Source organism: Lampetra planeri, chromosome 74 (assembly GCF_965212315.1).
Source record: "Lampetra planeri chromosome 74, kcLamPlan1.2.h2, whole genome shotgun sequence".
NCBI lineage: Eukaryota > Metazoa > Chordata > Hyperoartia > Petromyzontiformes > Petromyzontidae > Lampetra > Lampetra planeri.
In genome coordinates, this window is record NC_136179.1 from 1,688,192 (window position 1) to 1,705,352 (window position 17,161).

Below are 17,161 nucleotides of genomic sequence, written 5' to 3' on the forward strand. Positions count from 1 at the left end.
AGCCTGCACCGGCCATTCTACGCAAGTGGTACCAAGATGAAGAGTTTCGGAAGCAGATACGCATGTACAATCAAGTGTTTGCATTTACGTCGCTTGGTGCGTCTTTCAGCAATCGCCGCTTCGACCCAGTAGCAGAAGATGAAAGTGTCCAAGGGCAGAGAGGCGTGTATACATACCGTATCCAAGGAGCGATGGGCCATTTCTTGGGATCTTTGTTACCATATACGGATCAGGCCGGTCAGACAACGAAGCCCAAGTTGCGCAGATTTACGTGTACGATCCAGATGTGGAAGCACGAGTGGCTCGCCGACAGGGGATTTTTAGCGGCCTGAACAGAGTCGCGCTGTTGGACTTGGAGCACATGATGGAGACGTGCAACCCGTTTGTGCGCGAGTTCCTTACGATGGGTCAGCGGATGAGAAGCATGATCGAAGCCGGCGACAACCCCGTCAACGTCGTGTTTCGCCTGCGTGCAAACAACTATGCGGGACCCCGCACGCACAATCTCCCCACCGCCACGGAGGTTGCTGCTGTGTTGGTTGATGACGGCAACGCGGCGAATAACCGAGACTTGCTTCTCTTCCCACGGTCAGGTGGGCTTTTGCGACTGTTCGAAACCCATTCCATCTACGATTCACTTCAATGTCCTCTCTTGCTCCCTCTCGGGGAACTGGGTTGGACGTACACGGATGAGTACACGAACGGCGCTACGTATCGGAACAAGACGCGAATGGCGCTTCGCAAACATGTTGCGTACCGACTCTACCAGAAGGAAAACGACCAGTCGGTTCTCCACCAAGGCGGGCGACTGTTCCAGCAGTGGGTGGTTGACCAACGTGCCAAGTGCGAACAGGAGAGTCTGCGCTGGGTCGCGGCAAACCAGAAGACACTTCGAGCGGATCTTTACAAGGGAGTTCTGGATGCGTACCTGCATGAGGGCGTGGTTGCATTAGGCGAAAACGAAGGCTTAGTGTCGGAATACGATCGTGACACAGGCATGTTAGTGCATCCAGAGCCAAGCCGCCGCCGTCACTTCCTTGATCAAGTCGGACAGCGCGTCGTACTTCCAGCGTCGTTCACGGGTGGTGAGAGTTCCCCATTGTCCCAGCCTTCGCGATGACCATCAACAAGGCGCAAGGGCAAACTGTTCACAACCTGGGATTATATCTACCAACGCCATGTTTCTCGCACGGCCAACTGTACGTGGCACTAACGCGAGTCACGGCAAGATCCAACATCAAGGCGCTTATTGAGGGACCTGACGACGAGGAGGAAGACGGAGTGTACACGAAGAATATCGTGTATCGCCAGATATTTGAATAAGTTGCATTCTATATTTGAATAAGTTGCATTATTGAATACTGTGGATTGAGCGTCTCATAAAAATAATATAACCTCACAAAAATAAACATAAAACAATCACCAAAACATGTATATTGTGTCCAGCCACTTTCAACTCCCCACCAACCAAGCATATACACACCGCCCGCGAAGCGGGCGGCGACTCCTAGTAAGAAAATATTGGAGAATGGTACTTTAACGCTTTGGTATTCCTGGAACGGATATGGTTTGCATTGTACTGTAACTATTTGAACATAGGACATAATAAATATTCGGTTCGAATTTTAACGTCAACATTATTGCAGATGAATAAAAACGTATTTTGAACAAATGTTTGTCCGTTCTTTATTTTAAAATGTTCCTAGTAATAACGTGTTAAGCGAGTTTCAGGTGGAGGGTCTTCGTCACACAAGTGTGCCCTTAACCGGCAGCATCTTGGCTGTCTACCCGATTAACATGTGTTCCTTGAGGGGAAAGGTCCCCGTTGTTAATCGTTTCTCAACCTACCATTCCTTAATCCCGAAGTATGCCGGGGATACACTGTACTCTATAGCATGTAAACTGTAACACTATAAACGAAAACACTAAACATTAAACGATTATAAACTAGTGTTTAAGTTTAGAACCATATAAACGGAGGTAAGGTATTATAATATCAATAGAAGCATTAGAATCGGTGTGGTCGTATTAGAATCACACTCTGCTCATATGTATGTATGGTCTACGTGCAAGGATCGGATAAAACATTTTAAAATTACAACACGGTCGTATTACAATAACGATTTTCACTGCTCGATGAAGGTCTCATCTCAATGTCATCGAATAGCAAAAGAGGGAATATTATTATATTAATACTTAGAAAAACACCACTGTCACATGACAAATTCTCAAACTGCAACATTCAAGTGACAAAACAACAAAAAAAGCCTAAAAAAGAACAACAATGGACAAATCCAAAAAAGCAGTCATCACACGCATGTTAGTATCTGTTAGAAGAAGACAACACCTAGCACCTTCAACTATACACATTGTACAGCCCCAAAGAGCCAACTCGTAAATGTAGCGGTATATGACAGCCTTCGAACTACTTACTTTCGTTCTCGATTAATGAAGACATTTTTGGCAAATACTATCGCTTTCGCTCGTAATTTGCCTCCTAATTATTGGCCTCAGTTTTCGAGAACCAACAAAATGGATGTGATGTCCTCAATTATTCCAAGCTGCACAATCCACGGTTGCAGACTGCTTTGAGCAGCCAAATGTTATCACAGTAAACAATTCGGACCACAGCAGGACACTCAATCTCGAGCTTCTGCGAAGCAACGATATGAGGGTGCTAAGACCTGCAAGTTTATTCGTGTGTTGACGTTATTTTAGCAATATAGTTAAGTACACTGTATATGATAAGAATTCGTAGACAACCAAAATTATACCAAATTACGTCATAAATGAGTGTGAGCTAATTCTTCAGCAGTATTCGCTCAACACAGATGGCACGAACCTACACTGTTATGTTTTAACAAAGTAAACTTTAGTCTCTCAAATCTCAACTCAGATAGGATCATCTCAATTATTTCCATAGACGTGTGGGGTCTCATGTGCCATCGAACGATTTCGTAGCTGCTGTAGTTGCATCTGTTACTGTTATATGCGCAGCATGTTGGTGTCCCGTGATGGGATAACGCCTTTGATGAAAAACTCTGATGCAACCTACCAGATCGAAGCCATCGATCGACGCCTTTTGATATACTGTTACATTGTAAACTCTCACACTGTGAACTTTAAGATTATGAATTCCAACAATATCACTTAAACATTAAAATATACATTTGAAGAATCTACAAATTACTGTAAACTAGTGTTATAGTAAACTCTAACAATATAACCTATGAGCTATACATTATAACGCAATATAATAGCATTATTAACTAGTGTTATAGATTAGAACAACCTACATTGAAGTGTGATATTCGAATCGCATTCAAATTATTCGAATCACTCCGTGGTCCTCTTCGAATCACACTACGGTCGTAAGAATGTAAAATGTATGCATGTAACATCTCTGTATGTAGTAACTATATGTGCATGTATCATGTCTGTATTTAACATTCTGTATGAAGTAAGTATATATGCATGTAACATGTCTGTATGTAGTATGTATGCATGTAATATGTATGTAATATTGATTTGAAGCTTTCGTGACTGCAGGAATCCATACTCTTTGGTTCTTTCGGTAAAGTCACGTAGGTAGAAATAAAACAAAATAAATCACGACGTTTCGAACGCAACACAAGCGCATTCAGGTGAGAATCGCATTGTCCGCGATGTCTACTGCAAGCAGCCCGATGTCTGCTGCAGACATCGTTTTGGGCGCTTGTGTTACGTCCGATACGTCGTGATTTATTGTTTTATTTCTACCTACGTGACTTTGCCGAAAGAACCAAAGAATAGACATATTCTAATACAATATTAGAATATAATTAGAAGTATTAGAATCGCAATGTGATCGTTTTGGAATCACACTGCGCATATTTATGTAGAGTGAACGTGCAAGCGAACGCTGCTCGTATGTATGAAATCACACTCCTGTATGACCCACATTGTACTAATTTTTGTTGACGAATTCTTATCAACAATAGTGTAATTAAATAGTGTGCTAAAGTAAATGTTATAACTGGATTAAACGTGCACCTCTTAACCCCTCCCTCGCATTTACGACTAACAATTAGCATTTGCACATAACATACATTCAAGCACAGTAATTTGCTAATACGACCATATTGTTATTCTAAAATTTGAATGCGATGCTTGCCCTGTACCCCCCACAATTCGCATATCCGACCGCCAGTTCGATTGAACGGACAATTTACATACATGTGTCGAGTGGCATTATAATACTTCTAATGAGATTTAAATACCGTACCTGCGTTTATGGTGCTATAAATTATAAAACCAGTTGATATTTTTTTTGTCGTTTAATGTTATTGTTTATAGTGTTATCAATTTACATGTTTTTTTAGTACAGGTGATTCCCGGTATATTTCGGTATTCTGGACCTGAACGTTGCAAAACGATTCATAACGAGGACCTTTCCCCACCAGAGCGCAATCCGCTAATAAAAAGAACTCGGGGCGGCGGGAACACGTGCTTCCATGGGCAGTGGGGGACAGTGCATGGTTGTATTGCCTACAGGTGCCACCAGGTATGCCCCCCAAGTTGCTCCGCCCATTGCGGGGTCATGTAGAGGTCATAGAGGTGGGTGATGTAAAGACAGTGCGTCAACTAAGGGGCAATTGGTGACAACAGGATAGAGAGAGTTTGAGTAGGGAAGGCGAGACCAAGTGTGGGCGGAGGTTCACGCCGAGAATGAGAGAGGGGGAGGAACGAGGTTTGGGGCTGTGTTGGCTGGTTGATGTCTCGTCGTCGTCGTTGCTATATCGTGACGCCTGGGGTCTGAAACCGCGTCAAAGGCTACATAAAAGAACCCTCTGCAGTCCGGAGTCATTACAATTGTAACGATTCATTATTTCACGGTCTAATATTGGGTTTGTGCGATTATTTTATACATTCATACTGAATATTGCTATTTGATGCCATTGAGATGGAACATTCATCCAGCAGTGGGCAGCTTGATCCTAATACCACCAAAGTGTTATTCAAATAATTTTAATCCCATCCTGATCCTGCACCTTCCGCTTCACATATCCCACCATTTGTTGGCACGTCCATATTACATACATACATGTTACATACTTACGAGCATAGAATTCGAAGAGGACCACGGAATGATTCTAATTATTCGATTGAGATTCAAATATAACACTTCATTGTACGGTTTGCTAATCTATAACACTAGTTAATAATGTTATTTTATAGCGTTAGGTTATATTGTTAGATTTCACAAATTTTGAGTTTACTTTAACACTTGTTTACGGTAATTTGTATATTCTTCAAATGTATATGTTAATGTTTTTAAATTATATTGTTGGAGTTCAAATTGTTAACGTTCACAGTGTGAGAGTTAACAATGTAAGAGTATATCAAAGGCGTCGATCGAGAGCGTTGAATGGTAGGTTTGATCAGAGTTTTTTTTTATATAAGCACCAACATTCTGCGTATATAACAGTAACAGAAGCAACTACGGCAGCTATGAAACCGTTCGATGGCAAAGCAGCGACTTCTGCTTCTGCTCCAACTGCCGCCCGGCTGTTTGTAGCCGGCTCTGCTCTCGTGGGACCCCACACGTTCATGGAAATAATTTAGATGATCCTATCTGAGTTGAGATTTGAGAGACTAAAGTTTACTTAGGTTAGTGCCATCTGTGTTTAGCGAATACTACTGAAGAATTAGCGCACACTCATTTTATGGCATTTGTCATAATTTTGGTTGATTTAAGGAGAACAAGAAACCTACCATTTTGACGAATTCTTATCACATACATGTACTTAACTATATAGCTAAAATAACGTCAACACTCGAATAAACTTGCGGGTCTTAGCCCTCTCATATCGTTGCTTCGCAAATGCTCGAGATTGAGTGTCCTGCTGTGGTCCGAATTGTTTACTGCGATAACATTTGTAACAAGATGCTGCCGGTTAAGGGCACACGTGTGTGACGGAGATCTTCCACCTGAAATTCTGTTAACATGTTTTTGCTATGAACATCGTAAAATAAATAAGGGACAAACATTTGTTAAAAATACGTTTTTATTCATCTTGCAATCATTTTTACGTCAAAACTCGAACCGAATGTTTATTATGTCAGTACAGTGCAAACCATACCCGTTCCAGGAATACCAAAGCGTTAAAGTATCATTCCCCATGATTTCCTGATTAGTTCACCACGTTTGTTCACTGTGCGTCTATGTTGAAGTCAAGGCCATATATTCAACGAACGAGTCAATGTACATCCTGGAATCAGATATCTAAAGTCGATTAATACCAATCAAAAAAAGCTATATACCTGAAAAAAACGTTTAAAATGTTGAGTAAAGATGTACCTACAGACGCATTCCAACTTTAGCTCAACAGGAACACCTAACGACTAAAATTCAACCCTCTCACAACCAGTGCACATCACACCACTTCGTCAAGTAATCCGATAACATTACAAACTACCACTGTGCACGTCACGAAACTGTAAAACTAAAATGGTCAAAATTACACACAAAAGTACTCGATACGGCTTAATAGGTATAACCACATGACATCATATTTTTTCAGTCACCCCGAGCTCTCTGGTTGACTCTCGAGCCACTCCATTACATCCAGCCATCTCTCGGGATCCAACTGCATGGGATCGAAGGTGGAAACTTTTTCAGGACTCATTGCAGCACCTTGAATTTCAGCTTTTGATTTCAGTTTCCTATCATTGTGGACCTTCTGATGCCTGTTAAGAGATGACGAGTGTGAAAATGTCTCCCCACACACAGGGCACAGGAATGGCTTCTCACCCGTGTGTGTTCTCTGATGAGTTTGAAGAGTTGATGCCCGTGCAAATGCCTCCCCACACACAGAGCATAGGCATGGCTTCTCGCCCGTGTGTGTTCTCTGATGACTCTGAAGATGTGATGACTGTGCAAATGCCTTCCCACACACAGGGCACAGGAATGGCTTCTCTCCCGTGTGTGTTCTCTGATGGTCTTGAAGAGTTGACGAGTGTGCAAATGCCTTCCCACACACAGGGCACAGGAATGGCTTCTCACCCGTGTGTGTTCTCTGATGACTCTGAAGATGTGATGACTTTGCAAATGTCTTCCCACACACAGGGCACAGGAATGGCTTCTCGCCCGTGTGTGTTCTCTGATGAGTTTGAAGAGTTGATGCCCGTGCAAATGCCTCCCCACACACAGAGCACAGGAATGGCTTCTCGCCCGTGTGTGTTCTCTGGTGAGTTTGACGAGTTGATGCCCGTGAAAATGCCTCCCCACACACAGAGCACAGGAACGGCTTCTCGCCCGTGTGTGTTCTCTGGTGTCTCTGAAGATGTGATGGCCTTGAAAATGCCTTCCCACACACAGAGCAATTGAATGGCTTCTTGCCTCCGTGTGCGTGGGGCTGTGGAGAGCCTCTCTGCTCCATGTGAGCGTAGTAACAGCAGCGGTGTTATCGAGTCAAAAGTACGCTATCGGCCGCAAGGATGTTTAGCGTTGAGTTTTGGATTTTGTTAACTGCTAAAACAAGAACGACGCTCGTGTCTAAACGAGAGGCAAAACAAATCCCGCTAATTTGACGACGAACACGTTTAAGAATTTATCCGCGAAAATAGACACTTACTTGGAGATTCACGGTAAATCGATGTCTGGAACCCGTCTGAAGATGTGTCGACACAGCAATTGTGCTCGCCAGGCTTCGTTGTCTCGCGGTTGAAGGGCGATCAGCAGAGCGACGAGTCGAACGTCCAACCTCATCAAGTTCCTTCTCGAAATGGCATTGAGCTCTGCTTCTGAGCCGCCTTATAACTCCCCCCCTAGGATCCAATCCTTTGTCTTTCAGGATATTTGCATTCGATTGTCAATTTTGGAAGGTACAATCCGCATGTCTATTAACATACCGAAGAGTAATGTGCCCATTGTGCTTCATGCATGAATATGTAAGTGCATCTCAGTGTGTAATTGTGCGCTTATTTTGAATAAAAACTTTGTCCTCGATTTAACGTGAATGCAGAGAAATTAGCATGTAACTTTAGAAAAGGAAGAGAGCGGCCTTCTCGACGAGGGAGTGAAACCCAATAGGTAATATTCTTTTTAAATCCTTTATATTAAGTTCACTTGCTTGCTTGCGCGCTTGCTTGCGCGCTTACGACCGTGCCAAAATGTTACACTTTTTATGAAAAAAAAATTGTATGTCATTACCAATTGCTTAATGGTGGCAAGCAATCATCTGACCCATAGGTGACAGCCATCTCAAGCCAGAGGACGAGAGGACTCTAGCCGCCACGCATATAAAGGATTTATAGTGAAAAACTTTGTTTTTACGGGTTAATTTTTTAAATCCTTTATATTAAGTTCACTTGCTTGCTTGCTTGCACGCTTACGACCGTGCAAATCTTTCAGTCGATCTTTAACCCACTTCCCGTGATCCAATCGAGCTGACATTTTGCACACAGACTCGTTGTGCGTGACAATTTATTTTCGTTAATTTTTTTTTCCAAAATTGTACACTTTTTAGGAAAAATAAATTAAATTTAATTACCAATTGCTTAATGGTGGCAGGCAATCATCTGACCCATAGGTGACAGCCATCTTAAGCCAGAGGAAGAGAGGACTCTAGCCGCCACGCATATAAAGGATTTATAGTGAAAAACTTTGTTTTTACGGGTTAATTTTACAGCGTTACAATGGATAGGTTGTAGTTCATAGGTTATAATATTATGTTTCACTATGATAGAGCTTAACATGTGATCAAGGGCGTCAATCGGGTGAGTTTGATCAGAGGCTTTAATCAAAAGCGTCATCCCATCACGGAACACCATCTCCCTGCGTATATCACAGCAACAGAATCAACTACAGCAGCAACAACAGCAGCGACAACAACAGCAGCAACATCACATTTCGAGGGCGACGCAGCTACTTCCGATTCTGCTGCCGAGCTGTTAGTAGTCGGGACCTGCTCTCGCAGGACCCCACACGTCTTTGGAAATGATTGCGATGATCATGTCTGAGCTGAGAATTAAGTCACTCAAGATTACTTTGTTAAGGCAGGTTAGTGTCATCGGGGCTCTGTGAATACTACTCATGAATGAAATCACACTCCTGTATGACCGACATTGTACTAATTTTGGTTGATCGAGTAGAACAAGGCACGTGCCATGTCCAGAAGAATTCTTATCAACAACAGTGTCCTTAAATATGATGCTAAAATAAATGTTAACACTGCATTAAACGTGCACCTCTTAACCCCTCCCTCGCATCTACGACTAACGATTTGCATTTGCACATAACATACATTCAAGCCCATTAAAATGCTATTACGACCATATTGTTATTCTAAAATTTGAATGATATTCTTGTCCTGTACCCCTCACAGTTCACATATCCGACCCCCGGTTCGATTGAACAGATAATTTACATACATATCTGTAGAGTGCGATTGTAATACTTCTAATGATATTTAAATACCGAACCTCCGTTAATGGCGCTATAAATTATAAAACCAGTTGATATATTTTTTGTCGTTTAATGTTTAGTGTTATTGTTTATAGTGTTATCAATTTACATGTTTTTAAGTTCGTTATTCTGGACCTGAATGTTGCGAAACGATTCATAACGAGGACCTTTCCCCACCAGAGCGCAATCCGCTAATGAAAAGAACAAGGGCCGTCGGGAACACGTGCTTCCATGGGCAGTGGGGGACAGGGCATGGTTGTATTGCCCGCAGGTGCCACCGGGATAATCCCCCAAGTTGCTCCGCCCATGGCGGGGTCAGGTAGAGGTCATAGAGGTGGGAGATGTAAAGACAGTGCGTCAACTAAGGGACAAGTGGTGACAACAGGATAGAGAGAGTTTGAGAAGGGAAGGCGAGACCAAGTGTGGGCGGAGGTTCACGCCGAGAATGAGAGAGGGGGAGGAACGAGGTTCGGGGCTGTGTTGGCTGGTTGCTGTTTCGTCGTCGTCATTGCTATATCGTGACGCCTGGGTCCTACGCCGCGTTAAATGCTAAATAAAATAACCCTCTGCAGTCTGAGTCCGTAGTCATTACAATTGCAATGATCACGGGCTTATATTGAGTTTGTGCGTTTATTGAAACATATGCAGATATTGTATATTGCTATTGGATGTCATTGAGATGGAACATTCATCTAGCAGTCACAATCCTGATTCTAATATGACCATAGTGATAATTAATTTAATAAAAAGTACTTTTCGATTTAAAGCTTTCGTGACTGCAGGGATTCATCTTCTTGGTTCTTTCGTTAAAGACACGTAGAAGGGAAGTAATAAAATAATAAAAAATAAAACATAATAAAATAATTATTATGTTAAAACATAATAAAATAATTATTATGTTAAAACATAATAAAATAATTATTATGTTTTATTTTTATTATTTTATTACTTCCCTTCTACGTGACTTTACCGAAAGAACCAAGAAGAAAAAAGAGTACTTTGTTTGTGTGTAGGTCTGTGTCATCGGGGATCAGCGAACACTGCTTGTGAATGAACTCGCACACCTTTATGACCGACATTGTACTAATTTGGTTGATCGAGACGAACAAGGCACGTGCCATGTCCAGACGAATTGATATTAACAATATTGTCCTTAAATATAATGCTAACACTGGATTAACGTTAACACTGGATTAAACATGCACATTTTTAACCCTGCCTAGCATTTATGACTAACGATTCGCATTTGCACATAACATATATTCAAGCACAGTAAAATGCGCATACGAACATATTGTTACTAGAATAATTTTAATGCGATTCTAACCCTGCAAACCCCCACAGTTCGCATATCCGTCCCCCGATTCGATTGAACGTATACTTTACATACATATGAGCGATTAAAATGCTTCTAATGACATTCTCATACCGTAACTATTATACATACATATGCGCAGAGTGTGATTCTAATACGATCACGTTGTAATTCTAATACTTGCAATGAGATTATAATACCGTACCTCTGTTTTTGCTGTTATAAATGATTAAACTAGTTTATAGTAGTTTCATGTTTTGTGTTATCGTTTATAGTGTTACAGTTCACGTGTCATAGCGTACAGGATTCCCTGTATACTTGATGATTAGGGACCGTAACGTTGTGAATCGATTTATAATGGGGCCCTTTCCCCTCCAGGAACACATGTTAATGGGGAGACAGCCAAGATGCTGCCGGTTAAGGGCAGATGTGTGACGAAGATCCTCAACCTGAAACTCGCTTAAAACACGTTGTTGATATGAATAAATAAACGGACACACATTTGTTAAAAAAAACGTTTTTATTCATCTGCAATCATTTTTAAGTCAAAACTCGAACCGAATGTATTATGTCCTATGTTCAAACAGTTACAATACAATGCAAACCATATCCGTTCCAGGAATACCATCGCGTTAAAGTATCATTCCCCATTATTTCCTTATTAGTTCACCACATTTGTTCACTGTGCGTCTATGTTGAAGTCAAGGCCATATATCCAACGAACGCGTCATCAATGTACATCCTTAAATCGGTTATCTAAAGTCGAATAATACCAACCAAAAAAAGCTATATGCTTGAAAAAACCCGTTTAAAATGTTGAGAAAAGATCTAACTAAAGATGCATTCCAACTTTAGCTCAACAGGAAGACTTAAACACTACAATATTGTCCGGAATTGAATCATATCACAACCACTGCTCATCACGCCACTTCGGCAAGTAATCCGATAACATTACAAACCACCATTGTGCACGTCATTAAACTCTCACAAAAACTGTAAAACTAACAAATATTACCTGACGTAATATTTGTTCAGTCATCCCTGACTCTCGGTTTGATCGTCGAGCCACTCCATTACATCCAGCCATCTCTCGGGATCCAACTGCATGGGATCGAAGGTGGAAACTTCTTCAGGACTCATTGCAGCACCTTGAATTTCAGCTTTTGATTTCAGTTTCCTATCATTGTGGACCTTCTGATGCCTGTTCATGGTTGATGTCCGTGCAAATGCCTTGCCACACACAGAGCACAGGAACGGCTTCTCGCCCGTGTGTGTTCTCTGGTGTCTCTGAAGATGTGATGACTTTGCAAATGTCTTCCCACACACAGGGCACCGGAATGGCTTCTCGCCCGTGTGTGTTCTCTGATGAGTTTGAAGAGTTGATGAGTCTGCAAATGTCTTCCCACACACAGGGCACCGGAATGGCTTCTCGCCCGTGTGTGTTCTCTGATGAGTTTGAAGAGTTGATGAGTCTGCAAATGTCTTCCCACACACAGGGCACCGGAATGGCTTCTCGCCCGTGTGTGTTCTCTGATGAGTTTGAAGAGTTGATGTCCGTGCAAATGCCTTCCCACACACAGAGCACAGGAACGGCTTCTCGCCCGTGTGTGTTCTCTGGTGTCTCTGAAGATGTGATGACTGTGCAAATGCCTTCCCACACACAGGGCACAGGAATGGCTTCTCGCCCGTGTGTGTTCTCTGATGAGTTTGAAGAGTTGATGAGTCTGCAAATGTCTTCCCACACACAGGGCACCGGAATGGCTTCTCGCCCGTGTGTGTTCTCTGGTGAGTTTGACGAGTTGATGCCCGTGCAAATGCCTTCCCACACACAGAGCACAGGAACGGCTTCTCGCCCGTGTGTGTTCTCTGGTGTCTCTGAAGATGTGATGACTGTGCAAATGCCTTCCCACACACAGGGCACAGGAATGGCTTCTCGCCCGTGTGTGTTCTCTGATGAGTTTGAAGAGTTGATGAGTCTGCAAATGTCTTCCCACACACAGGGCACAGGAATGGCTTCTCGCCCGTGTGTGTTCTCTGGTGAGTTTGACGAGTTGATGCCCGTGCAAATGCCTCCCCACACACAGAGCACAGGAATGGCTTCTCGCCCGTGCGATTCTAACCCTGCAAACCCCCACAGTTCGCATATCCGTCCCCCGATTCGATTGAACGTATACTTTACATACATATGAGCGATTAAAATGCTTCTAATGACATTCTCATACCGTAACTATTATACATACATATGCGCAGAGTGTGATTCTAATACGATCACGTTGTAATTCTAATACTTGCAATGAGATTATAATACCGTACCTCTGTTTTTGCTGTTATAAATGATTAAACTAGTTTATAGTAGTTTCATGTTTTGTGTTATCGTTTATAGTGTTACAGTTCACGTGTCATAGCGTACAGGATTCCCTGTATACTTGATGATTAGGGACCGTAACGTTGTGAATCGATTTATAATGGGGCCCTTTCCCCTCCAGGAACACATGTTAATGGGGAGACAGCCAAGATGCTGCCGGTTAAGGGCAGATGTGTGACGAAGATCCTCAACCTGAAACTCGCTTAAAACACGTTGTTGATATGAATAGATAAACGGACACACATTTGTTAAAAAAAACGTTTTTATTCATCTGCAATCATTTTTAAGTCAAAACTCGAACCGAATGTATTATGTCCTATGTTCAAACAGTTACAATACAATGCAAACCATATCCGTTCCAGGAATACCATCGCGTTAAAGTATCATTCCCCATTATTTCCTTATTAGTTCACCACATTTGTTCACTGTGCGTCTATGTTGAAGTCAAGGCCATATATCCAACGAACGCGTCATCAATGTACATCCTTAAATCGGTTATCTAAAGTCGAATAATACCAACCAAAAAAAGCTATATGCTTGAAAAAACCCGTTTAAAATGTTGAGAAAAGATCTAACTAAAGATGCATTCCAACTTTAGCTCAACAGGAAGACTTAAACACTACAATATTGTCCGGAATTGAATCATATCACAACCACTGCTCATCACGCCACTTCGGCAAGTAATCCGATAACATTACAAACCACCATTGTGCACGTCATTAAACTCTCACAAAAACTGTAAAACTAACAAATATTACCTGACGTAATATTTGTTCAGTCATCCCTGACTCTCGGTTTGATCGTCGAGCCACTCCATTACATCCAGCCATCTCTCGGGATCCAACTGCATGGGATCGAAGGTGGAAACTTCTTCAGGACTCATTGCAGCACCTTGAATTTCAGCTTTTGATTTCAGTTTCCTATCATTGTGGACCTTCTGATGCCTGTTCATGGTTGATGTCCGTGCAAATGCCTTGCCACACACAGAGCACAGGAACGGCTTCTCGCCCGTGTGTGTTCTCTGGTGTCTCTGAAGATGTGATGACTTTGCAAATGTCTTCCCACACACAGGGCACCGGAATGGCTTCTCGCCCGTGTGTGTTCTCTGATGAGTTTGAAGAGTTGATGAGTCTGCAAATGTCTTCCCACACACAGGGCACCGGAATGGCTTCTCGCCCGTGTGTGTTCTCTGATGAGTTTGAAGAGTTGATGAGTCTGCAAATGTCTTCCCACACACAGGGCACCGGAATGGCTTCTCGCCCGTGTGTGTTCTCTGATGAGTTTGAAGAGTTGATGTCCGTGCAAATGCCTTCCCACACACAGAGCACAGGAACGGCTTCTCGCCCGTGTGTGTTCTCTGGTGTCTCTGAAGATGTGATGACTGTGCAAATGCCTTCCCACACACAGGGCACAGGAATGGCTTCTCGCCCGTGTGTGTTCTCTGATGAGTTTGAAGAGTTGATGAGTCTGCAAATGTCTTCCCACACACAGGGCACCGGAATGGCTTCTCGCCCGTGTGTGTTCTCTGGTGAGTTTGACGAGTTGATGCCCGTGCAAATGCCTTCCCACACACAGAGCACAGGAACGGCTTCTCGCCCGTGTGTGTTCTCTGGTGTCTCTGAAGATGTGATGACTGTGCAAATGCCTTCCCACACACAGGGCACAGGAATGGCTTCTCGCCCGTGTGTGTTCTCTGATGAGTTTGAAGAGTTGATGAGTCTGCAAATGTCTTCCCACACACAGGGCACAGGAATGGCTTCTCGCCCGTGTGTGTTCTCTGGTGAGTTTGACGAGTTGATGCCCGTGCAAATGCCTCCCCACACACAGAGCACAGGAATGGCTTCTCGCCCGTGTGTGTTCTCTGGTGACTCTGTAAATGTGATGATTGTGCAAATGTCTTCCCACACACAGGGCACAGGAATGGCTTCTCGCCCGTGTGTGTTCTCTGGTGACTCTGTAAATGTGATGAGTGTGCAAATGTCTTCCCACACACAGAGCAATTGAATGGCTTATTGCCTCCGTGTGCGTGGGGCTGTAGAGAGCGTCTCTGCTCCATGTGAACGTAGTAACAGCAGCGGTGTTATTGAGTCAAAAGTACGCTTTCGGCCGAAAGGATGTTTAGCGTTGAGTTTTGGATGTTGTTAACTGCTAAAACAAGAACGACTCTCGCGTCTAACCGAGACGCAAAAAAATCCCGTAAATTAGACGATGAACACGTTTAATAGTTTATCCGCGTAAATAGACACTTACTTAGAGATTCACGGTATATCGATGTCTGGATCCCGACTGAAGATGTCGCCACGAACTCTCCGGACGCAAAGTCGACTAACTGTCGACACAGCAATTGTGCTCGCCAGGCTGCGTTGTCTCGCGGTTGAAGGGCGATCAGCAGAGCGACGAGTCGAGCGTCCAACCTCATCAAGTTCCCTCTAGAAATTGCATTGAGCTCTGCTTCTGAGCCGCCTTTTAACTCCCCACCTAGGATCCAATCCTTTGTCTTTCAGGGTATTTGCATTCGATTGTTAATTTTGGAAGGTACAATCCGCATGTCTATTAACATACCGAAGAGTAATGTGCCCATTATGCTTCATGCATGAATATGTAAGTGCATCTCAGTGTGTAATTGTGCGCTTATTTTGAATAAATGGAAAAACTTTGTCCTCGATTTAAAGTGAATGCAGAGAAATTAGCATGTAACTTTAGAAAAGGAAGAGAACGGCCTTCTCGACGAGGGAGTGAAACCCAATGGGTAATATTCTTTTACAGCGTTACAATGGATAGGTTGTAGTTCATAGGTTATAATATTATGTTTCACTATGATAGAGCTTAACATGTTAGAGTATACAATATCAGAGTTGATCCAATGCGACGATCAAGGGCGTCAATCGGGTGAGTTTGATCAGAGGCTTTAATCAAAGGCGTCATCCCATCACGGAACACCACATCCCTGCGTTTATTACAGCAACAGAAGCAACTACAGCAGCAACAACAGCAGCGACAACAACAGCAGCAACCTCACATTTCGAGGGCGACGCAGCTACTTCCGATTATGCTGCCCAGCTGTTTGGAGTCAGGACCTGCTCTCGCAGGACCACACACGTCTTTGGAAATTATTGCGATGATCATGTCTGAGCTGAGAATTAAGTAACTCAAGATTACTTTGTTTAACCATAACTTTAGGTAGGTTAGTGTCATCGGGGCTCTGTGAATACTACTCATGAATGAAATCACACTCCTGTATGACCCACATTGTACTAATTTTGGTTGATCGAGTAGAACAAGGCATGTGCCATGTCCAGACGAATTCTTATCAACAACAGTGTCCTTAAATATGATGCTAAAATAAATGTTAACACTGCATTAAACGTGCACCTCTTAACCCCTCCCTCGCATTTACGACTAACGATTTGCATTTGCACGTAACATATATTAAAGTCCATTAAAATGCTAATACGACCATATTGTTATTCTAAAAATTGAATGCGATTCTTGCCCTGTACCCCCCCCCCCCCCACAGTTCACATATCCGACCCCCGGTTCGATTGAACAGATAATTTACATACATATCTGTAGAGTGCGATTGTAATACTTCTAATGATATTTAAATACCGAGGTCATAGAGGTGGGTGATGTAAAGACAGTGCATCAACTAAGGGACAAGTGGTGACAACAAGATAGAGAGAGTTCGAGAAGGGAAGGCGAGACCAAGTGTAGGCGGAGGTTCACGCCGAGAATGAGAGAGGGGGAGGAACGAGGTTTCGGGCTGTGTTGGCTGGTTGCTGTCTCGTCGTCGTCGTTGCTATATCGTGACGCCTGGGGTCTGAAACCGCGTTAAAGGCTAAACAAAATAACCCTCTGCTGTGTGAGTCCGGAGTCATTGCAATTGTAATGATTCATTATTTCACGGGCTAATATTGGGTTTGTGCGATTATTTTACATATTCATACTGAATATTGTTATTTGATTCCATTTAGATGGAACATTCATCCATTAGTGGACAGCTTGATATTAATACCACCAAAGTGTTATTCAA

At 42.9% G+C, this 17,161-nt stretch overlaps 1 protein-coding gene across 1 annotated transcript; it reads right to left on the minus strand.

Moving 5' to 3' along the window:
- Positions 1-5,488: 5,488 nt before the first annotated feature.
- Positions 5,489-15,198, minus strand: LOC144737811 (uncharacterized). The gene is made up of 4 exons (XM_078620685.1): positions 14,020-15,198; positions 11,994-12,739; positions 6,677-7,178; positions 5,489-5,568 (listed from the first exon to the last, which is right to left on the minus strand). The coding sequence occupies exons 1-4, from the start codon at positions 15,182-15,184 to the stop codon at positions 5,489-5,491; spliced, it is 2,493 nt and encodes an 830-aa protein (XP_078476811.1). The 5' UTR covers positions 15,185-15,198.
- Between the last annotated feature and the right edge of the window lie 1,963 nt (positions 15,199-17,161).

Coding starts and splice junctions, on each gene's coding strand:
- LOC144737811 (XM_078620685.1), bottom strand. CDS start 15,184: ATGGAGCAGAGACGCTCTCTACAGCCCCACGCACACGGAGGCAATAAG. Junction 7,179..11,993: donor TGTGCTCTGTGTGTGGCAAG/GCATTTGCACGG, acceptor GTGTGTGGGGAG/GCATTTGCACGGGCATCAAC. Junction 5,569..6,676: donor ATCAAAAGCTGAAATTCAAG/GTGCTGCAATGA, acceptor GGGTCCCACGAG/AGCAGAGCCGGCTACAAACA.